At 40.5% G+C, this 27,837-nt stretch overlaps 1 protein-coding gene across 1 annotated transcript in view; it reads right to left on the bottom strand.

Moving 5' to 3' along the window:
* Positions 1-27,837, bottom strand: part of TBP (TATA-box binding protein) — a 285,823-nt gene that overhangs the window by 78,726 nt on the left and 179,260 nt on the right. The window contains exon 6 of the mRNA XM_086927138.1: positions 10,040-10,207. Within this exon, the coding sequence (XP_086783264.1) occupies positions 10,040-10,207 (168 nt within the window). The remainder of the gene's footprint in view (positions 1-10,039; positions 10,208-27,837) is intronic.

Below are 27,837 nucleotides of genomic sequence, written 5' to 3'. Positions count from 1 at the left end.
CTTCGGACCTTCAAGGTATAATTTTAACAACACCTTTGACCCGTTTTTTCGCAGTCTAGCATCTGCTCGTCGTTGAAGGAAGAAACCTTTTAGCTCCCATCTTGAGATGCTCATACAATCCCTGAGGGTTACAAGAAGACGCTCCAAGCCTAAGGAGGAGAGAGTAGATTTAATTTACAAAATCCATGGAATCCTATGGGTTTTATCCATGGAAAATCTTCAATTCGTTTTTGGGTGATCTGAATAGACTGTCTTCTCCAGATGGAATGCCACAAGATAATTGGGGCCACAGAGATTATATCAGACAGATATGGAACCTTCAATTCTGTTTGGGTGATGAAGTTAGAACAGCTCACAGGGAGGTCTATTAATTTTTTCCAAAAGGTATCCTCTAACACTTGGAGGCCAGACAAACTAATATGGTCCCATATGCCTTCCCCATAGGTTGCTACCGATACTGATTTGGCTGCATAAACCTTTCTCACCAAATCAATAGGTTTCGCCCCCTGTTTTTTAATAAAGGAGTGGAGAGCAATGATACTTCTCTCCAGTGATAGCCCTAGTGGCACGCATATGGGACCATGAAAGCTGCCTGTCTAATGTTAAGCTCAGGTAGGAAAAGGTATCGGTATGGGCTATTTTTTTCCCTGAAATATAAAAGCTCAGCACCTTCCTATCCCTCCGACCAGGGGTTAGGATGAAGGACTTCGCCTCATTAGTTTTTAGCCCTAATTTTTGCATGTAGGTTACATAGATGTTTAGTAACTTTTGTACGGAAAGGCCCGTACGGGCAATTAGCACTATGTCGTCAGCATACAGGAGGATTGGGGTGCGCACATTGTTCATTTTAGTGACGTCTAGTGTTAAGTCCGTCAGGGGCGCCTCAACCCCATTAGTGTAGATAGAAAAAAGAAATGGGCGAGAACGCATTCCTGGCGTACTGCCCTATTGATTGGGAATGCCCTGGTGCACTCCCCTAATCTCCCGTATCTGACGTAGGCTGTAGCTGATGTGTAAAGCTGCCTGATGAATGTTATACTAGCCCTATCTATGCCCATTTCCTCCATTATCCTCCATAGATGTTCGTGTGCCACACAGTCAAACGCTGGAGACAGGTCCATAAACTCCAAGTATAGTCTGCCGGATTTTGCTTGGGTATACTTGGCGATTAATAGACTAAGGTTGAGGCACTGATCTTGAGTACCCATACCCTTTTGAAAACCATATTGGACCGGGATTAAAACCTTACTTTTTTCTGCCTATTCTTCTAAGCGGTTTAATAAAACCCTACTCATGAGTTTGGCTGTGATATCCAATAAAGATATTGGCCTATAGTTTTTGGGTTCGGACTGGTCGCCCTTCTTGTAAATTGGTATTAAAATTGATTACTTCAATGAGTCAGGTGGGCCCACTTTTGTCAGCACAGGGCCCCACAGATCTGGCTGGTCAATGAAGAAACCTATGGGAGTGCAGTCTGGTCCTGGCGCTTTGTTTGTGGAACGCTGGGCAAGGGCCTCTTTAACCTAGTAATATTCGAAAACCAGTGGTAACTCAATGAAAGGGATCACAGATACGTTCGGAGGTGCCACTCCCTTCACACTGGGGTCAAATATGCAGGAGAAATACCCAACCCAAGATTCCTCGTCAACATGGAAATCCAGTGTGGGAGCTGTTGATGGTTTAAGGAAGGGGGCGTTAATAATGCTCCAAAACACCTTAGAGTTTTTTGCAATTGCCGCTTGATAGAGTTGATGCCATGTTTCTTCCTTCAGAGTTTTGATTCTTTTTTTCCTGGCCTTGTTATATTGGCAACGGAGTTGCTTCACTAAGATTTTATCTCTAGGAGTTGCCCTCAGGGTCTGGTGCAAAATTGTTAATGATTTGATACATTGATGATCAAACCATCTAGGCCCTGCTATTATAGTAGTTGGCTTGCTTTTTTCTAGATAGGTGGTACCTGACATCAGATAATATTGCCTCGGATGCCATAGATATTTGAGTTGACTAGACGCAGGTTCTAGGCATAGTAAAATGTTCCCCTGGCTCTTTTTTATTATTTTTGGGATAAGAGATACTTTGTCTGCTAAAGCCCATTTTAGGGTTATCCCATTAGTTTTCACAATTGTAGGCTTGATGTGCCTTATCTGTTCTGGGAAAATTCCTGCCCAGTCATTTTTCCAATAATCGCTGCGTGGTTGCTAAAATTTAAGAAGTTTACATTGGGACTACAGATACGTTTTTTGAGCGGTTCTGCTACGATTATATCATCGATTGTACTGCCCTGCGAGGGTGAACCATACGTATTATATAGCGTGCTACAAGAGGTATCAATTGGATCACAGATCTCCAAGTTATTAATCGATAAAAGTCTGTTTAGAGCTTCCCCGTACTAATTGTGATTAAAATGGTATAGGGGATCTCCTTTATCATCATTGAAACCGCATGCTGCTGTATTTCAAAGCTGGCAGCAATATGCATTAAAATGGCCCAGCCACAAAAATGTTGGTGTGACTTGCTAGAACAATTATTAATATCTTTTTTCAAACTGATCTGCCACCTTTTTCAGATCACCTGAAAAGTTGTCATTATTAAAGTTAACCAAGACAATAATATCTTCTTGAGAACCTTTTAAAATTAATAAATGATAAAAAGGGGAAACATTGTGAAATAAAACAACCTCCACCCTTAGCGTATTTCGTATTAAAGTTAAATTCCTTCCCCTGGCTCTGCCTGATCTTGATGGGAGGGCAGCAGTATAAAATAAAACGAGCAATAACCATCCAGGTCAATCTGCTCAACTTCCCACGTTTCCTTGAAACAAATCAGGTCATATGAAGTTACAATGTTTATCCAATCTGGGTCCTGGATTTTATTGCTCAAATCAGCAATATTCCAAGACATAAATGCAATTGGTTTGGCCTGATCAGGTGTTTCAGTTACAGACAGTTGTGTTTCAGAGACCCATAAGGGTTTCAATACAAATCTCGGCTGCTTTAGTTTTGCGTATAGTTTCGATCCATGTTCCAGGACAGCTAATCGAAGTGCCTTTATATAGTCATCCACAAATTGTTTGGTAACGAAGTTGTGTAGTCACACAGGCTCATTAATTTTAAAGGGGTTTCCCTGCTGCTGCATGAAATGAAGAAGGCTCTCAACATTTTGTTTTAAACGTTTTCCTCTCTTTCTCACAAGTTTGTGGTGAGGAACAGTTTCATGATGGTACATTAATTTTGAATTTGCCATCTCTCTAAAAACATCGCAAATAGAAAGGACTTCATGGTAAACTAGCTTCCATTGAGCTACATATTCACTTTTACGTGTCTGACCAACAATTCCTTTGGAGATTTTCTGTGATTTCTGGAACATCTGTTCAGTTTCATATCTGGAGCCACTTCATTTAACATTTCCTCTCGGTCTTTCACCACAAAATGCCTTTGGATGAATTTTCTGTAGAGGTATGGTTTTCCCACCTCTAGATTCTGCACTCTTTCCAAATACCAGAACCCATAAATCCGGTAGTTTATGTATTTGAATTAGTGAAACACAGCAATCGGTGAGACTACAGTCTTCACGTGCATCTCACAATCACCTTCTTGATCAGCATGTACCAAGTTTTTCAGTAGAGCTACCATGTGCAAAACGTTTCCCCAGTACTTTCAAAGTTCAGATTTTTCTTTGCGTTCTGCGACAAACTCTAAGAAGGTTGTTTTCAGGTTTTCTTATTATGAACTGAGTGCATTGAACATTGCCTGGCTTTGCATTACATCTTTTGAATGAAGTACACCCTGTGTCTTGATCACTTCTGAGCTAAGATATGCAAAACCTAATTTGTCTCTCTTGTTCCAGAAAGCATTCAAACGCATTGTTTCTGTTGCCTCAGATAAGAGGAGCATACCTTTTAACGAACAATCATAATGAGTTCCACTCAATGCTGACTGGACAGTTTTGCTTCCAAAGATTTAGCCTCAATAAGTGCATTGTCTAGTCCACATCCACTGAGATAATGTCCTCCACACTGCAACGCAACTTTGGTAATGTGGAAAACGCTCATCACTGGATAAATATAATCACATTCTACTGGACTGCTCATAAAAATGTCAGCTACAATACGGAAAACCCCTTCATCGCAGAAAATTGGAAGGATAGGATGGTATTCAAGCTGAGCACGCACATTTTGGACTTTGTTTTAGAGCTGTATATACTGTTGCGTAGGATGTGACTGGAGATGGCATTGCTGGTAAAAACCCAACCATCTTCAGTGGGATGGTATTCTGGGAGATAAGCGCATGAATCCCAGCCCACTGAGGAATTGGCTGTTCTTCATCCTTCAGTCTGCACTGAATAAGTGATATGATAAATTCAGTTAAATCAGCTTTGTGGACCACAGCAACTGGTAGAAGAAAATCCATAGTTTGTAAGCATCATCATTTAGGAACAATACTCAGAGTGGACCTAAGTATGAATAATAAACATCAAGTACATGCCATCTAATACATCTGTGTCAACAAACTATATTTTCATATTGTTGTATTTGAGATTTATAAATATATATATAGAAGAGATACAATAAATACAAAACAGTCAGAGAAAATTCAAGTAAATTCATCCATAAACGTCAATTATCCATATTGACAGTCACATTACAGTTTCTTAACATCATAGAGTTCAGAGAAAAACCATTCAGATATTCAAGTTCTCAAAATGCAAAATTGTCATATTATAAATTTAAATCTTTAGCATGGCTAATGAAAATCTGTGTCCTACGCGCGTTTCGGCTGGGTGCCTTCATCAGGAAGCCAAGTATTGTAAAAATGTGAACTTATCTATAATCCTAATAGGTCTAAAATAAACAGTCAAGGCGTGCCCTTGTAGTTGAGTAGATCAATCTGCTAGGGTCCCAATGTCTCCTAAAGGGTACATTCTGATGTAGTTCACTATAGGATGAGAGATTTGGAGACTTAAATGTATAACACTTCAGTGACCTGTGTTATTCAGGGCCAACCGAGCAGAGATGCGGGCAGCTAGTTTTCATATGTGGCGTTGCTCAACAAGCAAGCAGTGAAAATGTGATGCGCGATGCTAGGGTAGACTAATATCATTAATTAGCGCATATGCCGTGCTGCCGAGATTCATACAGAGAGATCTATATAGTACAAACGATGTATGGCCGAGGATGTTAAAAATGATTGTGTAGTTCTCTGGCGCGCTGCCGCACTGCTGACATTCGGATGGAAGGGACTATCTGGGACAATGAGCCGCCATCAAAGACCGAGCACGCTGAAGCTCCACGCTACAGGAGCAGCATAATCGGCCAACCATTAAATGATATCCATAGGTTTAAGAAAATCCAAATCCTCTGCCACTTTGAAACTTTCTGGTAGACTAGGATGTGTTGGTGGCTTGTAGAGATTTTGCACACGTTGGCAAGGCAGTTGGGTTATAAGTTTGCAGCTCCGTTTGTTTATGCCTACAGCTTGTTTTCCAGCAGCTACTTCATTGGTACAGTCTTGAAAAAGCACCATGACAGTATCATGTGAGCTGGATGTAACAGACAAAGAAGAGCAGTCTTCAAAATCAAAATTATCAAGAGCAGCATTTTCCTGCTTCGTACTATGTCTTAACTTGATGATACACTAACCCTATTCATTGAAGTGATTAGCTCTCTACTTTTGCATTTGTCATAAATGGGATGGGCAGTCATCATGTGTAGCAAAGTTTTCTTTCTCCTGTGATTAAATTCATAAAAAATTATTTGGAAAAGACAGAACATTTGCACAGCATGAGCATGTCAGTTCATGGGATTGTCTTCCACTTCTTGGCTTACATCTTCAAAGTCATCATCACTGTTGTTAACTTGTCTTCCGAACTCGAGGACTTCAGTTTGTAACAGTTTTGAGTTGCTGATAAAACAATGATTTAAAAAATGTTAGGACAACATCAGGCTTTCTTGTTGACTCCCATGATTTGAGGGCTCTGGGGCATAACAATATTTCATTAAGCCCAAAATCTAAATCATTCAGGATGTTTCCTAAAATGGTTCCTGCTGATTTTACTGCATCCTGTGATCACATTTTGGTAGTAAGAACTTCAGGAATCAAATCAGCTGAGATTATCATAAGTGTCTCATTCTTTTTGTTAGTCTGAAAAAAATGAATTCGGTCACTGTACATTCTCATTCGAAAGATCTTAATTTCATTATTATGGATCAATACAATTTCATCAGTGTGGACCATTATTTCTCTGATCTCACTAAGTGTGAATCCATAGCCAGTACTCAAGAGTGACTTTAAAACTTAATTTGCCTTTTCAAACAGTGCAAACTTAACTGAAGGCTGGCGGTTACAGTACTGCTGGGAGCTCAATGTACATTCATATTTTTGTATGTACCCATGCACGTATACAGTTCTGGTGGGCATACAAATCCACTGCAAACACATTAACCTTATTGTTTAGATCAGCTAGGCTGAAAACTTCATCCTTGAAGAAACTAGCTGCAGATAAAAACATGTTTGCCCTTTGAGGATCACATGCTCTGTACTTTGTTCTTTTGTCAATCCCTTTGGCCCTTGTTCTTCCTAAACCAAAGAGAACATATTGAAGATAGTCTGCTTTCTGATCAGTTGTTGGAGGTGGACGAAGGGTAGCCATAGAACTTCTAAGTGGATTGGCATTAGGGTTGGTTTCAGTCACTTTCAAAGAAGACTCGTAATCTTGTTGTGATTCACTGGTTTCTGCTATTTTTGACAAATTCTTTCCAGGCTTTCTCATTGTTGTTACAGTGAGAAAATATCCGATTGTCTTCATCCATCAGGTTCAATCTTTTTTGATCTTCGTCTTGCTTCATTTCTGCAGCAACTCGAACTCTCTTCTGTCCAGCCGCAGTTGATGTTAGCTTTTCTTTCGGATTGGTTTCACATGACAGTTTTCTTTGTTGGAGTCCTCAGATTTTGTAGTTGGCAACATTTTGTCAGGAGATAATACCACCAGCTTCGCTCATGACTATGAATTTGCATCAATGGAAAACTCGAAACAAAAATATTATGACAAATTACCAACATGATGGCTAAAACACATCATTATAGGGCCGCCATTTTGGAAAATGACGGGAGGGTTGCTCTGAGGAGTTATTTTCTGTCTCTATAAGACTACTTGACCACCAAAATCTAGGTTTTGGTACTAAAATGAAGTACATAGGTCTCATGGTTCCTGAAATATCACACCATCACTGCAACACATTAATTTTAAAAAATGTCGTCCAGAGGAATTTGACTCAGATTAACAATGTCTAACCAAGCTAAATTACTTCTCTAATGATAAAAAAATACAAATAAAATCTCTGGACTTTTTTTTTTTTTTTACAAAGGTATATCAAGAGGCCAAGAATAATCCAATAGTAACTACTTATGTTGAATCGGAAAGCTGACCAATTGAAATTTCAACTCCGAGAACTCACTTAGAACCAAGGAAAAGGTCTAGCTCAGGAACAATTAAAATCTCCCAATATTTTATGTACCTTGGTAGTTAAAAGCTACATCGATCCTGGTAATGCACTGCAACTGGAGTAAACAAACCCTTTTCTTTGGCAGGAAAATTCCAGAAACAAAAAGTAAAATACCTCTAACCATTGACAATGTTTAGGAGACTGCTGCAGGATAGGCGCTCGGAAGAGCAACATACATGTGGAGTTCGTATAATAAAATAGTAGTATATTAACCTAGTATGGTAAACTTGTTCATCCTCAGACCTTGCAGCTAAAAAAAATAGTTTCCCCTTACCCAGCATCAAAAGACCCCTCTTACAAGCATACTAAGACCCTTGCAAGGCTATACCATGGCTCAGGCAACCTGCCCTCCAGCCCTGGTGAGTGCATCCCCAAATCCATTGACACTCTTGAATCAAAGCCACGTTGAGTTGTGTCGTTCCACATCAAACACGAGTTAAAACAGGAGATGAAATATGCATGGGTGTTCCTAACTCTGCTTACCAGTATTTTAGTAATGTCCTTCTCTTGCATGAAGAGTACCTGTAAAATGGCACCTCCAGAGAGGAAATTGTACAACATCTATACCTGGCACTGTTTGGACCCTGTCCTTACTTCTCAGAACTTTCTTTAGAAAAATCTTATGCATTCGGTCCAGGTCATAGAGCATGGGAATGTAGCGAGGGAAGATACATTAAATATTATGAAGCCTGTAGCTAAATGTTCTGTACTGATCCATGCTGCTGTTGGAACATATTTTCCCTACATGGAAGAAAACTTCAAACACTACTATAAAAATAGGGGGATTATTCATTTCTGAAGGTATCCCAGATACACTTGGCTGACATCTCTCCCACTTCCCGGCCTAAAGTTGAAACTCCAAAATGATGTGACATCAGTTGGCAAGTTCTATTTGAGCAGGTTTCAGGAAAGCATGTCTTGTGGTGCTCCAGCAGTGGGCACGTCTTCAAAGCAGCACAAAAAACAAACCCAGGAATCTTACTAAGGGCAACAGACACTGCAGGGCTTCAATCATCTGAAGTAAACAACCATTGAGCCTACAATGCACTCCAGAGGACATCTATTGCCTACGTTGTCAAAGTATTTAATTTTCTGTATCTTATATGCCTGCTTCAAAGAGGGTAAAACACAAATAAACAACCACTGCTCTAACTACAGTCGTAGTGTTAGTCCAGACATTTTCCTTTCGACGGACAGGGCTACTCTTCCTAATGAATAGATTAGCCATGCACAGAGTCTCCCAGCACGAGTGACCGAGCCTTAATGAGGTTTTAAGCCGGCAAAGAATGAATGAGATGGTAAAGACTATCCCAATAAAGGACAATTAGGCAGTAGAATTACCCATTGCGCTTGACAAAGATCAATACATGATACAGTATCAATTTGAACAAATCAACAATAAATCAGCTTTTAGGGGGGCCTTGTATTTCTTCTCTGATAAAGAGGGTGCCTCTTCCAGAAACAGAAACGGACAATGGCTGTTCGACTAGTAAGTCTACGATGAGAACCCTCGTCAACTGAAGGAGTTTGTAAGAGAGCAAAAGGAAATGCACTAGGACCAGCATAAAGAGGAAATATCAATTGTATATTTTATTATGCTTGAGAAAACCGTTATATCAAAGTGCGTCTTTATGAGTGGGATGAGGATCTAAAGTCTAAACAGTCTCTGGGCTTAATCCATGGAGATTGCATCAATATCACCCTTCTTTTCTACAAGGTACCCAAAAGTCCCTGACCTAGATGATATGGTTGATTTCAAGAGACAGACAGAAGGTTAAGAGTTTCAGTTTCAGTGTAGCGCCAGGACACCCATGGGTAGAAGTGCGCTTTATAAGCTTTGCTAACATAACATAACATGTTTGATGTTTTGGTGATACTCTAGGTTGAAGGGACCATAAGAGAGATTAAGAAACATCAGATCTTCTATGTCATAGTTTCAAGAGGGCCAGACAATCAAAGTAACCTTTACTGCTCCAATAAAAAAACATGAAAGGAGAGTGGCTTTGGCAATGTTTATGTGCTGTTGAAGTCTGTTTTTGAGTGTTCACCTTCCTCCATGCAGTACAAGAAATGGTAACAATGTAAGTATCCAAGGAGGATCCAATATTGTGCAAACGTATTTCTGGTAGAAAATACAGGGGAAAACAAAGGAGAGTTTGTTTTAAGTGCAGTATGAAATCAGAGCACCAATGTGGCTCTAAAAAGTCACCGAGGCTCCTGGAGCTCGTCAAACAATGGCATCTATCACATTCCATTGCTTACGGGTATACAGACTGCTTCATGCTACAGAACCAGCCCTGCATATTGCTCCCTTTAAAAAAAGATGTAAACTATTCCCTGCACTGCTATGGATTTAATTAGCAGAGATATTACTCAATGATAACAACCTAGAGAATACTTTAGCAATAAAAAATAAAAAAAATCTTTGCCATCAATAGTAACTAGATAAGTTAGATTTACAGGGTGCAGTAGTATGAACTATGAATACCATTCTAAAAAGAAACTTTAACGACTGGGAAAAAGGAGAAAGCTTCATACCTGCTGAACTGTTGATGTGTAAGCACCAAGCCTTCTAATCTTATTGGAAACTTCACATCACAGCTTCCTACCATGTTCTGAATCTTGAAGTCAAGGAACTTTGCAGGAAACCCCAACTTTTGAACAACTCTGGCATACTTTCTTGCTGCTAGTCGGGACTGTTCTTCACTGAAAAGAGACAAAAGAAAAGAAGTTGTACAATTAACTGAAGGAAGGTCGCAAACTTCAGACACGACTTTGAAATATTAGCTGGAAGAAAACAACAAGAGAAATCAACAACGCAAATGGTTCACATGATAGGTGAAAGGTGGATGGATGTCTAACTGATAAATTGATAACATAATGCAATTAATTACAAATCAGGAAACGTTCCTTATTTGAAGTCATAATTCTGGCTCTAAAACATTAAATTCATAAAGGTTGAAAAGCCCTGCCTGTGTGTAAGCTCATAATGCATTCTTAAAGTAGCAGATGCATGTTAAAAGGCACAATTGTTTAGTAAACAAAAATAGCAAATTAAGTTTTCAAATGCAGAATTGCAAGGTAACTGTCTTCGTAAGAATGTTCTCAATATACAATTAAATCAATAAAACAAGGTTAATATACTGCACAGTGTCGCAATCCCTGTACTGCCCCTTTAAGCCAGCCACAACCTTTTATTCCAAAAGGGTACTAATTAGGCAGCTGAAAGCAAGTTTGACGCTTGAAACTGATGTTCAGATCTTAAATTGACTCCCTTCTCACCACCCCTTGTTTTTCTGGAGTAGGACGTAGGATGTTAATGAATACAGTAACGTTTGTCATGCTATTGTAGTGTAGTTCCTATTTTCCCAATAGGCCCTGCGCATTGGAATAACATAAACAGTAGTATCGACGTAGAAGTGCGGATCTTCCAGGTCTCCACTGACTATGCTAAACTTAATTGGGTTTGTTACCAACTAGCTCAGAGGTCACTGGAAACTTTCTTGACTGAATAGGAAGTGATCAGCTTCCCTGGTACAGACAAGAAGGGATTCAGTTTTCCAACAACCGCATAAACATGACAACTTTGCTCCTTAGAATAAGAGTCAATCTCTAGAGTCGTGTGAAACAATAGACAGGTATTTTACTCAGTCAGTTTTGTGCAGATTACTTTCACCAATATGCAGAAAATAGAGAGACGGGCGTTTTCAATAAAAGGTATTATTTATTGAACAGTCTTTCTTCTCATGCAAGAGAAATGAATTGCCACAATTGCAAGACTAGTTATTATAAAAAGTGCGTACAGTAAAATGAGGATTGTGAAATAATACTGTAAAAGCATTGATATGGTTTCTTAGCCATACAATGGTTTAAAATGAATAAAACATATATACATTCATATATACATTAGGCTAACATACTCAACCGGTGCTTCTAACTACGCCTACCCCAGTGTACCTGACCTAAGCCTAATACTTGGGAGGGAGTAAGGAAGTAGCAGTTTTAGTTAAGTTGGTTTTGCCAAGGTTTGCTTCAAGAATTCTCTCTAAGGGTTTAGTCAACACCATACCTCAGGAATAGAATGTTGGAGGTCTTGTATCTCCTTCCAGGACTCGATATCCCAGTCACTCGCAAGAGTAGGCTGGAAACGCCGGAGCTGGATTTTCTCGGCAGGAGAAAAGACAGCGTTTCTCTCAGCGCGTCGAGGAGGAGGAGGGGCAGCGTCCATGGGCTGGTTGCATCTGCTGGGCTTTGCAGGGGGACAGCTGTTCTGCTCCTATGTTCACCACACCATCGTCCGCTCGTTAGCAGCGGTAGCATCAGCGTTTGCTTAAGGCAACGTTGGTAATATTTATACCTGAAAGGTGCCTTGTTTGACGTATGTTTTTGGACATAAGACGTCAATAAAGATGTCACTAGGAAGTGATCGTCTCTCAGTGCTCATTAGAGTTCTATTACTAATCTTAACATAGCAAGCAGGGATTTCCCAGGTTGCTGAGTTTTATCTTGTTGAAGAACTCGGAGTGTAATCTAGGAATCTTAGATAGTGGCTTCTGCTGTGTCATTTGCTCTAATGAGCTGCAGAGGAAGCAATTCTGAAATGTGGCTCTGATCGTGTGAGGCCATAGACGAGTTTCTGAATATTGCATTTGATCGTTTATGCCAATATAGGGGTATGAATGGATTATAGCCGTATAGGGGCATAACGTCACAGTATTGATCGGGGTCCTAGATTAGAACGCGACACCCACTCCACGAATTTATGTCCATCAATTTACTAAAAACTATAGCAAAAGATGCATGTGTAACATTACCCTCCCCAAAATACATATATGCATTTGAAATGGCGTATTTGAAATACATGGATTGTACTGTACGTCTTTAAGCATAGAAATCATTCAAAATTATAGTATATGTAATCAGTGAATGATATTGCGAAAAATTTACACATGAAATATCTCTTAATACAGAAAAAAAAGGCGAGATAATTTCATCACATAAAAATGCAATTGCTGTAACATGTTGCTAGAGGCTGATGTAAAGTTATTATGTCTCTAGAATTACCTAAAAATAGAAGCTTCTGTTCTTTATGAATAGGTCTACTTTAAGCAAAGAATTTTTGTGCCAGAAAAAGGGTAAATATTTTGAAAAATAGTTCAATCCAAAATAAAAACTCTTGGTGAACGGGGGAATAGAGTTCCAACGCTTTTTAGCAGTTTTTGTTGATCAAAACTGAAGGCCGAATTCAGAGTTTATGGGAACGCTGTGTGTTGGAAAACTTTTAAAAAGTTATTGTTTCTGTTCAGGGGACAACATCATATCAGACAGGCTCTCAAAAAATTGGTCTACAAAATCAGGTGACAGTTCGATAGTGCTGTAACTTGGCAGGTGTGAGAATGATTGCTATTATCAAAGTCTGGATCTGCAATGCTCACAGAAGGTCGTACCTGGGTGATGTTGCTCTTGTTTCTCGCTCCACTGTCACCACCTAGTCGTAGTACAGGAGTCTCAACGAATGCCGTCATCAGGATTGGTAGCCGCTGGGGACAACACAATGCGTGAGCCGTTACAGGACTTTGCAAAGTATCGATATCCATTCGTACTGCTGATGGAAGTGCAAGACAGGTGTCCAACACGCAGTCTTCTCCGCATAGCATACATCGAAGCACAGGTAAGATGCAGGTCTGCCATATAGGTCTGAATGAAAGAAACCAGGTAATGTTCAGATCTCTCAGCCTGGCCAATCCAAGGACTCTAGTTATTCTGTCCCGGTAGCGTATTGCTAGGATCGTTTCTTCCATTCCTGCCGGAGTCATGTCTGAGTTTTGGCTTGCCATATCGGAGCAGGAGGGTCAAAAATAAAATCCCTGCTACAAGTCCCAAAATAAGGGGGATGCCGCCAAAGACTGAATGGACAAAATTGGGAATGATTCCCAGAATTGCTCTGAATGGTGATAATAGTCCCGAAAAAATGGTCTTAAATACGTCTGGGATGCCTATGGCACTAGACATGTTAAGAATTTGTCTAAGCATTTCTGTGAAATGCACGGGGCAATTTGTTGATAAAAGGTCATGTATCTCCGTAGCCGTCCTTGCAACTAGGAGATCATACGTCTCTTTTGATGACGTGATGGGCACTGTTGTCTGTAAAAGCACAGACTTCATTCTGATTAAAGTATCAATTCGTATAGAAGAGAAATTCAGACGAGGCCATAAGGGAGTCTCGGAGTCTCCAGGGCCGTTTGGAAACAATGCTTGCATACAGCATTTGACCATGGAAGTTACTTGTACGAGATATGCTTTCCCTGGCAAAAGGCCACAACAGCTGTGATCCGTTATTAGAATGTAACTCCCATTTGCGAGTTGCATAAAGAAAGGCTCTATCTGCGTCGCAGGTGTGACATGTTGGTGGCATGAAAGGTTGTTAGAATTTCCTTCACAGGCTCCGTGTAAATTAATACCCTGGCACAAAAGTATACCGCTTAGTGAATGTTTACAGTTTTCACCACTAAGAAATACATTTTTGTTGCGGTCACTATAGCATGTGTGTGTGTATATGGTAATTTCCATGCTGACTTAATGTACCCTTTACCCAATCGTTCATACTGGCCAGTAGGTATGTATTCAAGGAAATTTTTAAATCGGAAAGTTGTTATCGGAATTGTGATAATCCCGTGTATTATCCATTCAATGACAGGACTTTCTGACATTGTCAATGGTAATCTCTCAAGTTTTTCGATGTTCAGGATTGTATAGTCTGCTCCTTTCTGTGCCAAGCTGATTTGTTTATCAGTAAGGTTAAAGATGGAAAACAATGACGTTGGGTTGATTACACGCCAAGGCACATAGCCTGAACGAAGATTTTGCAGCGTCCAGCCTAACTGTACAATAGAACGCAATTGTGACTGGCCATGCTGTAACATTAGCAAGTCTTTGTCTATTATATCTATGGCAGATGATACAATGCTGTCCAGTGAATATATTCTGGAGGACAGAGTCATTAACCCATTGTCCACTACAGAAAGTGATTTTTCCAAATTAATACGATCAATTTCTCGTATTTTCTCTGCTGTTTCAATTTGCATAATTTTCCATGCCTCGTTGTAAGCCGCATATATACTGGTCGCTATGAAACGCTTTTGACGCTGTTTGCGAGGTCCCAGAATGAAATCGCGCAAATCAGCACCATCTTTAAGTAAAGAGAAGTGTTGCTTAATTTAAGCCAGTGTGGATGATTCTAGCCATTCAAGGCAGTTTCCCTACACTGTATGTTGTTACTATCCCTGGATGTTGTCTCTGGGAGTATCTAGGGTCTTGTCTGGTCATTGTTAACCCCTGTGTTTTATTCAGGAATCTATCTTGACAGTTATTCGTGTCAGTAGGCCAGATTAACCACTTTTTCCAATCAGGATGTGTTCTGTTTAAATGTAAAATTTTAGATACGTCTATTTCAATATCTGTTGTTGCATTATCAGGTATTGGCTTTGGAATAGACGGTTTGTTAAGGTCTTTAATCTTAGCTAGGCCAAGACAGGATGTTTGGTGAATTGTGTCATTTAAGAACAATATTTGCTCTGGGATCATGCAGGCTCGAAATAATGCTTCTAGGCCTTGTACCTGCCAATCTTTTGTACCCCAGATGGTTTTTGTTTCAATGTTATTTTTCCAATAATCAAAACCAAATGACATCATTTTTTCATAAAATGCTTCTGAATATATCAATTTAGTATTTGTCAGCATTGTTTTCAATCCTGTTTTATCTAACAGTTTTTATAAAAAGTTTCTGCATCACTGGTGTTAAACCCTGAGAAGTACTTGAATTTCTCATAGAATGTTTTAGAACTGCTTTTAGGTGGTGTAGCACAATGTTCCCATTGGTTATACTTAAAAACATTTCTAGGTTGTGCAGATTATTGTAAGTAATGATCTCCATAATGTGAGAAGCAATACATATTTTCATAATTAGATGAACCTTGTAAATAATCATGTTCTGTGAATCTAGCTGACATTACTAAATCAGACATCATATTATTAATACTTTCAAATTCCCAATCATCAGAAAATGTACTTGGTTTTACAAAGTCACTTAATGAAACCTTGAATTGATGAGGATACTTCAGGATTTCGACTGGACCATATATTTCATAGTCAGTTTTGTCCCATACTACCCCGCCGGGTATTGGAATGGCTGTGACATTTACTGCTGATAGTTCTCTTTTCTTCACGTGGGATGATTTGTGTGGTTTTAGGACTAAGTTGATGTTCTGACTTGCTGTGTCCATTGAACTGTAATAAACCTTCCTAAAATTAAAACTAAAATTAGGCATAGTAGGAGTATGAATACCCCTGAAATAATCCTATGTTCAATCAATGGTGCATCCAGATATACTTCTTTGATTTGATGAGAGTTCCGTTGCTTTTTCTTTAAAAGTCTTTGTTTCTGGCGTTACTTCGGGGTTGCTTAGATCTTCAGAAAAGTTATCGAAGTTGATGAAGTAGCCTGAGGCAGTTCTGTCAATTGTTGGAATTGTTTTCTCGATTTGTCTTTCGGTAGCACATTCTGATGCCACGTCATTGTAGACTGGTGTTTCTTGACGAACTGTTTCAATCTGTGTCTCAAGAGGTACGAGTTCCATGGCATTATTGCATAGTCCTTCTCTTTGCGGTGCAGGCTGATCAAATGTGATTAGTCTTTCAGTTTGAACCTCTTGGATGGTTGCAAGTTTGGGTATTCTGTTGTTTCTTAGGAGTCCACTGGGCCTACTGTTGATTATAGGCCACATGCTTGTGGTTTTACCAGGTCGATTGATACAACTCTGTTCTCCTTTTTACCAGCAAGGGGCGGTAGTACTACTGATCTTGTTCCGTTGATTGCTAAGACAGGTACTGCTTTTCTGTAAGAAGGCCCAAATTCCTTCTTCACCGCTATTTTTTCTCTGACTAGATCCCCAATCTTTGGAATCCAGACAGGCCTTGCTGGGGCTGGTGGTGCCTCGTCAGTGGTAGCTGGCTGTTGCTTTAATTTTATGTTGCTTAAGGATTTTCTTGTTTCATTCAAGTCCTGTAAAACAGCCAAACGATCTTTGATGTCAAAGTCTGTTTTCTTATCTTTTACCACTGATACCTGACTATCTAAGTCCTGAATTCAGATTCTAGTTCCGAACAATAGTTCGTATGGGCTGAAACCTTTTAGAGAATTTCTTGGCAAATTGTTAAGACTTAACTGGACACTTATTAAATGTTTGACCCACCCATCACCCGAACCTAATACCTTCGCTGTTATAGATTGCTTTATGTCCCGGTTTTTTCTTTCTACCACACGGTTCCCTTCGGGGTGTGGCGGACAAGAATACCGCAATCCAACGCCCATGCTGGCCATGGCCTCCTTATCAGCTCGAAAGCTAAAAGCAGGTCCCTGGTCAGAATGGAACATGGCAATTGCGTATGTGCCGATAAAGACTCGCAGATCTTTTATAACCGTTCTGGCGTCAGCCGAGCGCTGGGGCCACATTTTTTAAGTGAGTTTTAGTCTTGAATGATATACAATGGGACGCATTTCTCTTTATTGATTATGCGAATAGATCGCCTTATGCTTTCTATTAGGGTTCCTGACACTACGCTGGCCGGTTCTCCACTGCGATCTCTGTTGCAGTCTTCACAATTTTTTGCAAAATCATGAATACCTATGCTCATTCCCGGCCACCAGTACTCTGATTGCAATTCTCTCAGAGAGTCCCTGATTGTTTGGTGTCTCAGACCCAATCCCATATGTGCTTCCTGTAATAGGAATCTTCTCCTGTTCATGTTTGGAATTACCCTATCCCCCACTCCAGGGATTCGAGCAAAAGGAACGGAGTTTGCATCGATTACGTATGCATAATTGAGTGGATAGTTCACGGGTAGTGCTGCACAGTCGCCTTTTACGGATGTTTTTACTGCCAGCATGGTTTCCCCGTCAATGTATTTTACTGAACGCTTTTTTGTGGCTACGGAAGCCGGTTTAGTTGCTTCCGCTATGGCTGTATTAGCCAATGAATTCCCTGCAACGTGAACGCCATCACGTTGATGACTCAGAGTGTGTATCACGTGAGTCTTTTGTAGTTCTTTCTGTAAAAGAACTACTTGCTTCCATAGCATTTTATGCTTGATTGTGGCACCTGTATCATCTTTGTAATCATTTTCAATCCAGCTCTGCAACTTATTATTGTAAGAGTTGACGCAAAAATGCGAATCGCACACGATTAGTGTCGGGAATTCACGTTCCGCATTTTCAAGCGCCATCTTTAAACATCTGATTTCAGCTCTCTGAGCCGAAAAGTTTCTAACTGATTCAGTTTTTGTTATTTTCGGTCTGAATTTACCGCACAGCCAGCGACCTTTAACAATCGCGCAGGCTGCATCGTAGGATTTGTTCTCTACGTTAAAATGCTGTACAAATCTATCTGTATAGATTATAGAGGCGTACTGTGGGAGAGGCAGAAGTTCGATTGGCAGAGGATATTCTTCTTCATAAGTCAATTCATTCAGTTTTTCGAATTGCGGGGCGGAATAGTATTTCACGTCATCCGCTCAAAGAGAATTTACACACTGTATCCATTTCGGATCCAGTGACACTGTAGGCAGGTTTACTGGGCTGAATAGCGCCTCGAAGGTGGATTCCGCTGTGAGGATATTAATCCTTTTGCCATGTGCTAGTTCTCGTTCATTTGCTAATGCAGTTTCTACTGCTTTCACAGTATTTTCTGTTAGACTGAATGTTTTTTTCTGCTTGTGTGTACAAGTGTGATTTGCAAGCTATTGGTACCTTTTCTCCCTCATTAGAGGTCAGGTACGTGAATCCGCATCTTCCTGGGATGACTCGGATTACAAGATTGCGAGTGTTGTCACGTGTGTCTAATTTTGTTTTTGCTAACATGTCTGTTTGCAGTGATCTCAAAATTTCTGTGTGTTTTTGAGTCCAATTGATTGGTTTAAAATCAGGTTTAATTAGTTCGTAGAGAGGTTTAACCCTCTCCGCGTAATTTACAATGTAAGTTCTTCCGAAATTCAGGAAACCTAGAATCGATTGTAAGTTCTTCAGCGTTTTTGGAGCTTGGAGTACAGCACACTTCTCTAAGAAGTTGTCCGCTAGGCTTTTCCCTTCACTTGATAATTCGTATCCTAAAAATAATACTGTCAGATGGGCAATTCGAGACTTTTTAAAGTTGAATTTGTAACCCTCTGCTGCGAACCCAAGTATAATGGTGTTCACTCTTTTCAAGTGAGTCTCCAAGTCGTCGTCTGTGAGATAGATATCATCTACGTAAGATAATGCCTCATCATCATATATTTGTAGTAACTCTGTTACTCTGGCTGAAAATAGGAACTGGGACAGGAACAGACTAATTTGCATATAGCCAGGTTCTGAGCTGGGATGGTGCAGTGAGCTAAAAAACGGTGTTGGATCTAGCCCTGATCTCTTGACTGGGTGAGAGTATTCTGCTTAATTCAGAGACTCTGTCCATCACCACCCCTTGTTGTTAAATATTTTGTCCACCCTAAGCGTGGAATGGTATACTCAGATGTGAGTCCCTTGCTCATTGAATGAATGAATGAATGATTACGCATTTCTATAGCGCATGGTTACCCTGAGGCATCCCAGCGCTTAAGTGGTCCATTCATCTCCATTCATTTTAGCAGAACAAAAAGGTTTTCAACATTTTTCTAAACCTGAGGTGGTTCTCCTCCAAGCGAATAGCGTCCGGAAGATTGTTCCAAAGTTTTGCAGCCTGTAAAGAAAAACGCCTGCCCCCGGTACGGATTCTCCTAATCCTGGGGATTACCAATAGGTTCTTATTACTGGATCTTAGGGTTCTACATGTTTGATAAGGACGGAACAAGGGTAGAAGGATGTACGGTCCAGAGTTAGACAGGGCTTTATGAACAATAGTCATTGCCTTCAATTCGATCCGTTGTTGTACAGGTAACCAGTGCAGTTGCTTCAGTGCTGGTTTGGCAGAGGTTCTTCGTGGGATGTCCAGTAGCATTCGGGCAGCACAATTTTGGATGGTCTGTAGGATCTTGATTGTCCCTTTAGGGGCCCCTAGATAGACTGCGTTGGAATAGTCTAGGCGTGATAAGATCAGAGATTGTACTAGGATCCTTCTGGCCTCAAAGGGAAGTAGCCCTAAAAAATTTTTGAGTGATTGCACCATCAGGATTCAAGCAAGCCGGGCCGACGACGGCTGAAATGCCAGAAACTGGTCCCCGGAAGCTTGTTTCCTTCCCAGTGTAAGAATTGGCTTGGTAGTTTGGTTTGCCCTGTTCCCATCATGCACTGGGACAGGAACAGACTAATTTGCATATAGCCAGGTTCTGAGCTGGGATGGTGCAGTGAGCTAAAAAACGGTGTTGGATCTAGCCCTGATCTCTTGACTGGGTGAGAGTATTCTGCTTAATTCAGAGACTCTGTCCATCACCACCCCTTGTTGTTAAATATTTTGTCCACCCTAAGCGTGGAAGGGTATACTCAGATGTGAGTCCCTTGCTCATTGCACCATCAGGATTCAAGCAAGCCGGGCCGACGACGGCTGAAATGCCAGATACTGGTCCCCGGAAGCTTGTTTCCTTCCCAGTGTAAGAATTGGCTTGGTAGTTTGGTTTGCCCTGTTCCCATCATGCACTGGGACAGGAACAGACTAATTTGCATATAGCCAGGTTCTGAGCTGGGATGGTGCAGTGAGCTAAAAAACGGTGTTGGATCTAGCCCTGATCTCTTGACTGGGTGAGAGTATTCTGCTTAATTCAGAGACTCTGTCCATCACCACCCCTTGTTGTTAAATATTTTGTCCACCCTAAGCGTGGAAGGGTATACTCAGATGTGAGTCCCTTGCTCATTGCACCATCAGGATTCAAGCAAGCCGGGCCGACGACGGCTGAAAAGCCAGAAACTGGTCCCCGGAAGCTTGTTTCCTTCCCAGTGTAAGAATTGGCTTGGTAGTTTGGTTTGCCCTGTTCCCATCATGCACTGGGATAGGAACAGACTAATTTGCATATAGCCAGGTTCTGAGCTGGGATGGTGCAGTGAGCTAAAAAACGGTGTTGGATCTAGCCCTGATCTCTTGACTGGGTGAGAGTATTCTGCTTAATTCAGAGACTCTGTCGATCACTACCCCTTGTTGTTAAATATGAGAATAGTCCTGGGCTGTTCTTGAATCCCTGTGGGAGCCTACAGAAATTTTTCTGAGACCCCATTACTGAGAAAGCGGTCAAATACCTGCTTTCTGGTGCAATGTTTTGAAAAAAGAAACCATTAGATATGTCTAATGTTGTTGTATATTTTTTCCGAACTATGTTATTCATTAGTGCAGCACTATGCGAATTCTGTACTGCAAATGTTTTGCAACACGAGTTAAGGTGTCTGTATTCCAAAACTAGACAATATGAATTGTCTGGTTTGGAGACAGGAAACAAAGGATTGTTCATTTGAGAGGTGCATGTTTCAATCACCCCCTGATATTCAAGTTGATCTAAAATCTCCCTGACTTGTTTTTTAGCTTCTTGCTTAATGGGATACTGCCTTTGTGCAGTCGGTTGACTTTTTAACTGGATTTTGTGAGGAGGAGAGTCCTCATCCCATCCTACATGATTTTTATATAATGCTGGTGCCTGGGCTACTACCCATTTCCTTGCATAAGTATATTTTTTGTGAATCGGAATGTGATTCGAGAAGGCAGGCATAATCATTTCTTCGCCACGAGGGCACTGCCTGACAAACTCTGGGGGCCAATCTTTTTCAGCTAACAGAATATCATAGCCTTTTGAGAGTTTATCCCAAAATAGACCCCTTATATTCCTAGTCTTATCACCCTCTATACGCAATGTTATTTCGTATATCTTATGGGGCTCGCTAACTCTGGTGTCAGCAGTTTCTACTTGAATGTATTCATTCGTGTCCACTGTCTCCAGATGACTCATCAGGATCTTGCGAGCTATGGTGATTTCTGCTGCACTGTCTAGCATTGTCTGTGCCCACTCCCCGTTTTTCAACTGTGTCCTCAGTATTCTCGGCATGTTCGATTACTCTAATACTGGCTACCTTCTTTATTGGAAATTGAGATTTTTTACTTTGAGCAGGTTCCTTGTCTTTGGACTTGGTGTGCTCTCCTGGGTCTGACCGTCCTCTTCTTTCCGATTTCTGCGAAAAAGATCGAGAGGGACGTGTATCAATACTTTGATATCTGTCAGGCTTCTTCAAATTATCCCTATTTCTAAGGTTATATCTTTTCTCAGAGGGCTCCCTCTGGGGAGACTGGTGTTCTCGAGTCGGAGTTCTTTCCCTCCGTCGAGGAGACCTTCCTCTGGACTGGAAAACTTTTTCCTTGGGAGTGGATTGTTTATTTCCATCCCAGCTCTTTTTAGGAGTATTTGAATTATTTTTAATAAATAATTTTTCAGGATTTTCGAGCAGTTGGGGCTTTACTGGTTTTCCACCCAAGCTGTCTCTACCTAGTTCTTCATAGCATTTTTCTATGATTCTGGCAAGCTCAATTGGTTGATCTGTTATATCCGTTTCCTTCAACTTCTGGCGGTTCGCCACAGATGCTGCTTCTCCTTTTATATTGGCTAGTAATATAGCCGAGACCTGCTTGAACTCTTTCAATAATTTCATACCAAGAGTTAAAGCAGGTTCTGGACTGTATTCCTTCTGAATCTGTTTTAGCACATCTGGTATTACCGCCATTGACGGAACACCATGTGTTTTTGTGTAAATGGAAGCAAAGACTGTACCCCAAGTGTCACAGTCCTCCACATGTGGTGCGACCCCCATTGGAAGGCAGATGGTCAAGATTCTGTGTTTCTCAATAGGGGTAGTATTCGGAAATACTGCCTCTATTTGAGTAATTTTCTGCGCTAACCAGAAAGGAATTTGTTCCCGTTTTATGGGTGTTTTACCAAGACATGATTGTATGTTCTGTGGTGTAATTTTATTGGTGTTCCCCTGATGAGGGGTCAGCTGTGGTACATTAACAGCTGTTTGGACCGTTGCAGTCCTCATTACATATTGGACTAATTGTCTATGTATTTTAATTAAGGTTTTTAGCTGTATTAACAGCTCTTCTCTAGACATTTTTGCAATGTCCGGATGTGGTGTGTAGCTAGAACCGGCCACGTTGCTCCTGGTCTACCTAGTGGACCGAGCCTGGTAATATGATCATTGTGTTTTAGGGCGCCTTTAAACCAGAGCAAATGCTCTTGGTATTTTAATGGAATTTCAATCTCCTCGAAAGGAGCGTTCTCTTCCGGTGGATCCCCTACTATGTAGTAGTGGAACTCGTGTGTTGCGGCGTTTGCCGCTGGAAATTTTATCCATGAATAGAATACCTCTGTCTGCCGATATTTGTGTGCCTCTATCACGAAGACGACTGTGCCACCTTGTGTGGTCAGTCCATTTTCTATAAGTTTTGACGTTATAGATTTTCTTAAATGTGCCGGGATGTTTATTGCACCCGGTTCAGTAGTACCGTCGGGACCCTGCTCAGTCGCATTTACTGCGGCTCCAGTGGTTCCGTTCTCTCCTGGCATTGTATAAATGCAAGGTTTTTGCAGAGCAGGTCTCCAAGGAGACAAAGATTAGGTGCACAATATTTTGGAACACTGTATCCTCCAACGTTGAATAAACCAGAGCTTTACATAGGAATCTCTTCCTACTAAGTTCGGGCGGATTTTAACCCACTCCAGACGTCTATTGGAGTATTTACGGGAGAAAGGGGTCTGTGTGAAAAATGCACGACTGAGTTACTCTAACGTCTTGCGTTAGTTTTATCGCCTTACCAAACGTTGGGCGCCATGTAGTGTAGTTCCTATTTTCCCAATAGGCCCTGCGCATTGGAATAACAAACAGTAGTATCGACGTAGAAGTGCGGATCTTCCAGGTCTCCACTGACTATGCTAAACTTAATTGGGTTGGTTACCAACTAGCTCAGAGGTCTCTGGAAACTTTCTTGACTGAATAGGAAGTGATCAGCTTCCCTGGTACAGACAAGAAGGGATTCAGTTTTCCAACAACCACATAAACATGACAACTTTGCTCCTTAGAATAAGAGTCAATCTCTAGAGTCGTGTGAAACAATAGACAGTTATTTTACTCAGTCAGTTTTGTGCAGATTACTTTCACCAATATGCAGAAAATAGAGAGACGGGCGTTTTCAATAAAAGGTATTATTTATTGAACAGTCTTTCTTCTCATGCAAGAGAAATGAATTGCCACAATTACAAGACTAGTTATTATAAAAAGTGCGTACAGTAAAATGAGGATTGTGAAATAATACTGTAAAAGCATTGATATGGTTTCTTAGCCATACAATGGTTTAAAATGAATAAAACATATATACATTCATATATACATTAGGCTAACATACTCAACTGGTGCTTCTAACTACACCTACCCCAGTGTACCTGACCTAAGCCTAATACTTGGGAGGGAGTAAGGAAGTAGCAGTTTTAGTTAAGTTGGTTTTGCCAAGGTTTGCTTCAAGAATTCTCTCTAAGGGTTTAGTCAACACCATACCTCTGGAATAGAATGTTGGAGGTCTTGTATTTCCTTCCAGGACTCGATATCCCAGTCACTCGCAAGAGTAGGCTGGAAACGCCGGAGCTGGATTTTCTCGACAGGAGAAAAGACAGCGTCTCTCTCAGCGCGTCGAGGAGGAGGAGGGGCAGCGTCCGTGGGCTGGTTGCATCTGCTGGGCTTTGCAGGGGGACAGCTGTTCTGCTTCTATGTTCACCACACCATCGTCCGCTCGTTAGCAGCGGTAGCATCAGCGTTTGCTTAAGGCAACGTTGGTAATATTTATACCTGAAAGGTGCCTTGTTTGACGTAAGTTTTTGGACATAAGACGTCAATAAAGATGTCACTAGGAAGTGATCGTCTCTCAGTGCTCATTAGAGTTCTATTACTAATCAAAACATAGCAAGCGGGATTTCCCAGGTTGCTGAGTTTTATCTTGTTGAAGAACTCGGAGTGTAATCTAAGAATCTTAGATAGTGGCTTCTGCTGTGTCATTTGCTCTAATGAGCTGCAGAGGAAGCGATTCTGAAATGTGGCTCTGATCGTGTGAGGCCAGAGACGAGTTTCTGAATATTGCATTTGATCGTTTATGCCAATATAGGGGGTATGAATGGATTATAGCCGTATAGGGGCATAAGGTCACAGTATTGATCGGGGTCCTAGATTAGAACGCGACACTATTGACCAACAATTAAAAGAATAAGTTTCTTCTACATCTTGGAATCTTCACTGATGTTCATGAACACTGAAAAAACAGCAAGCTCATCATAATCAAATCAAAATGGGGAGCGAGAAAGTGGAAAAAAGGTAGACATTGAAAAGACAACTGCCAACAGTTTTCGCAGAGCAGCTTGTACAGCTGGGGCAACTGTGTTTGCAACTGTACTAGGATCAGCATTATTTTAGTGGAAATTAGGACTACTAATCTCTAATCCAGCCATTACAGTGCTTGAATGTTGCCAACTCAATTCAGATGAGATCATGGTTTAAACAATTTTTTCCACTTCTTTACATCTCTTCTTTACAATAAGAGACTTGTTTACTAAGGATGTGAAAACAGATTTGCAAACAATATGACAGGATACGCTCTGGTTTGCATGATGTTATGATATCACGTTAGGGAGAAAAGAAGGGTACTAGCAGATCTTTCTATAAAACAACCTAACTTCTCTGAAATACCATGAAAGGCTGTTCACAGCACTGGGTGTGAACATTAGTACAAAGATTAAAGCCAACCCCTTCTAAGTAAAACTGCTAACTTCTATTTTGTATCTTCAAGTGCACAAATTCAACTGGGATGTAAGAAAAAATAATGAAATTACACAATGTGCATACAAGAAGGCTTCTTGATGAAAACGTATTCACTTTTTAGCGCTAGCATTCAATCCTGCCCATGGTAGAATAATTGTTGCTGATTTTAATGACAATGAATCATTTTATTATTGAGGATAAGATTCAGGGGCACCTTTAGAATAGTAATCAATAGCTCATGTCAATTCTTCCACACTGGGTAAGATTTAGCAATTTCAATATTATTCTTTGAATCCATTCCTGTTTTTTTTAAATTAATGTTTACAATATCTTTGCCTCTAAATTGCCAATATGAACACGTTGTGTGATTTTATTTTATTGCTTCTTCTGGCACTGCAAGAGAAAAAATGGTCATTCGAACCAAAGAAACAATGTAAATGCCAAAACTTGCAAAGTAAATATATTATCTTACTTCCACCTTGAAATTTAACATTTAATCAACTGTGTTATCAAAAGAGACTAACTTAAATATGACCAATATTGTTAGGACTCTGATTAGATTTGTCATGGGCACCTCGTTACCCACCAACCTGGTTGGTGGCATGCTTCTTCATCGGGCCCACCCAGTGACACCTAATGTGTCCTGGGTGTGCTGCGAGGCCTGATTACAGCGGAGCTGGTATTTTACTGAGAGTGCAGTGTGAGGTGTAAAGTGAAGCGTGAGTTAAAACGGCTTGGCGAGGGTCCCAGTACCCGAGGGTAAATTACATTTTAATAACTGGGCCCCCGTCAGCGGTTAAAATAAGGCTTGGGGATGTTTACGGGAGGGCGAGTTACTACCTCCTACATCCATCAGTTGGTCGACATGTTTCAGCCAGTGCCTTAAACTAAATCTGGCTTTCCTCAGGACCTTTTTAAAATAGAGTGTAGTGCAGGATAAAAAAAAGAGTGTAATCCAGGTTATGTGTTACACTCACTAAGGTGTTTCTCTAAGTACTGGAGTAAGAGGACGGTGCAACAGGTACAAGGCAGGCTCTGACCAGTAAAGCTGGTCAACCCCTTACCGCTTAACTCCGGGAAGCATTGGCTGCAAAATCTAAGCGCATATATGAGAAGGGAATCCCCTCTCACACTTAGTTTGTCTCTCAGACAAACACTAGAGCTTCCCAGGAACATCACATACTTTTTTTGTCTGGCGTCATGAATGACAAAGGCATAATTTTTACCATGGATTCATTTAAAGTTACACATTTGTTGTATAACCTCACATCTTTAGAAATCTACTCCTCATTATCACTGGCTTGTGAAATTCAGTTCTCTCTCTACTGGCCACTAACCTTGTTGGGATGCTATTTTACCAGTGTCTCAGTTGGTAGGATTGAAATCTTTCACGTACCCCAGACAAAAGGGTTTACAGTTTTCAACCATTCTGTGATCTTTTTTCAAACAAGCCTGCAAATACCCTACAAATCCCTAATTTCAAGTCCTAAAATTCCCCATTTCAAGGTGGTCCAAAGTACGGAATACCATGAAGAGGATGTAGTCAACCCTCTTAATAGTTATGTCCCATATCTATAATACTGTGCTGATTGGCTGAAATATAATCTTTGTGAGCTACCACTTCTGGATAGCTAAATCATGTCACACAATGTCCTCCCTGCCAGTGTCCATGGCCATGATGTGTCTGACCAAGTATTGCAATAACCATTCCCCTATTTTCATTAGTTGTGCTGCAATGTAATAGTCAAATTAACTGAAAGTCCAACTGTCTATGATGCAGTCACCAGCCTCCTCTGCAACCTAGCAGATTTACCTTGCCAAGGAAAGTCTACCATGGATTTCTGAATTGCATGGAACATTGCGATTTCTAATTCTGACTCAAGTACTCGAGACACTGGGCAACACTGGGGTACCACTGGGGTACCAAAAGTACCCCTGGCAAAAATGCTCACACCAGTCAGCTACCTTTGTTTCCTTGAGCTCTCTTGATTTTCATTAGGGCACCCGGTTTTATAGTATTTATTTTTTGGCCATTTCCGTCTGTATGTATCCATATTTAATTTTTGGTCATTTTATCTGTATTTATCCATATTTATTTTGTGTTTTGTGTATACATGAAGTTGTAAAACTGTATATTTCCATATCTATTTAACTGATAGAGGCACACTCATACTTTGATGTCTGTCGTGTTTTAGCTATTTAAGCTGCCAAATATTACATACCAATACATCCACTGGTAAATAGTAGCATTATTCCATGAATGTATGTTGGCATATTTATTTAAAGAAATTCCATCCTGTTTTTTAATTTCCAATGCTGTCCATCTGCTCTGCTGCTGGCCTATAATTCATGAACGACAGCACGGAGAGTCACTTAAAAAAGCACAATTTTCTGTATTTATCCACTTTTAAAAATAAATGCAGACAGAAACACATTGTTTTCTTTCTGTATTTATCTGTAAGAATCCGTAAAAACTGAAAATAGGGAGCCTTAATTTTCATCCATTCATTCTCTCTCCTCTGTCTCCTCCTCTGAT

Source organism: Lissotriton vulgaris, chromosome 6 (assembly GCF_964263255.1).
Source record: "Lissotriton vulgaris chromosome 6, aLisVul1.2, whole genome shotgun sequence".
NCBI classification, from domain to species: domain Eukaryota; kingdom Metazoa; phylum Chordata; class Amphibia; order Caudata; family Salamandridae; genus Lissotriton; species Lissotriton vulgaris.
Note: the sequence above shows the minus strand (reverse complement) of the source record. Positions and strands in the feature narration are given on the sequence as shown.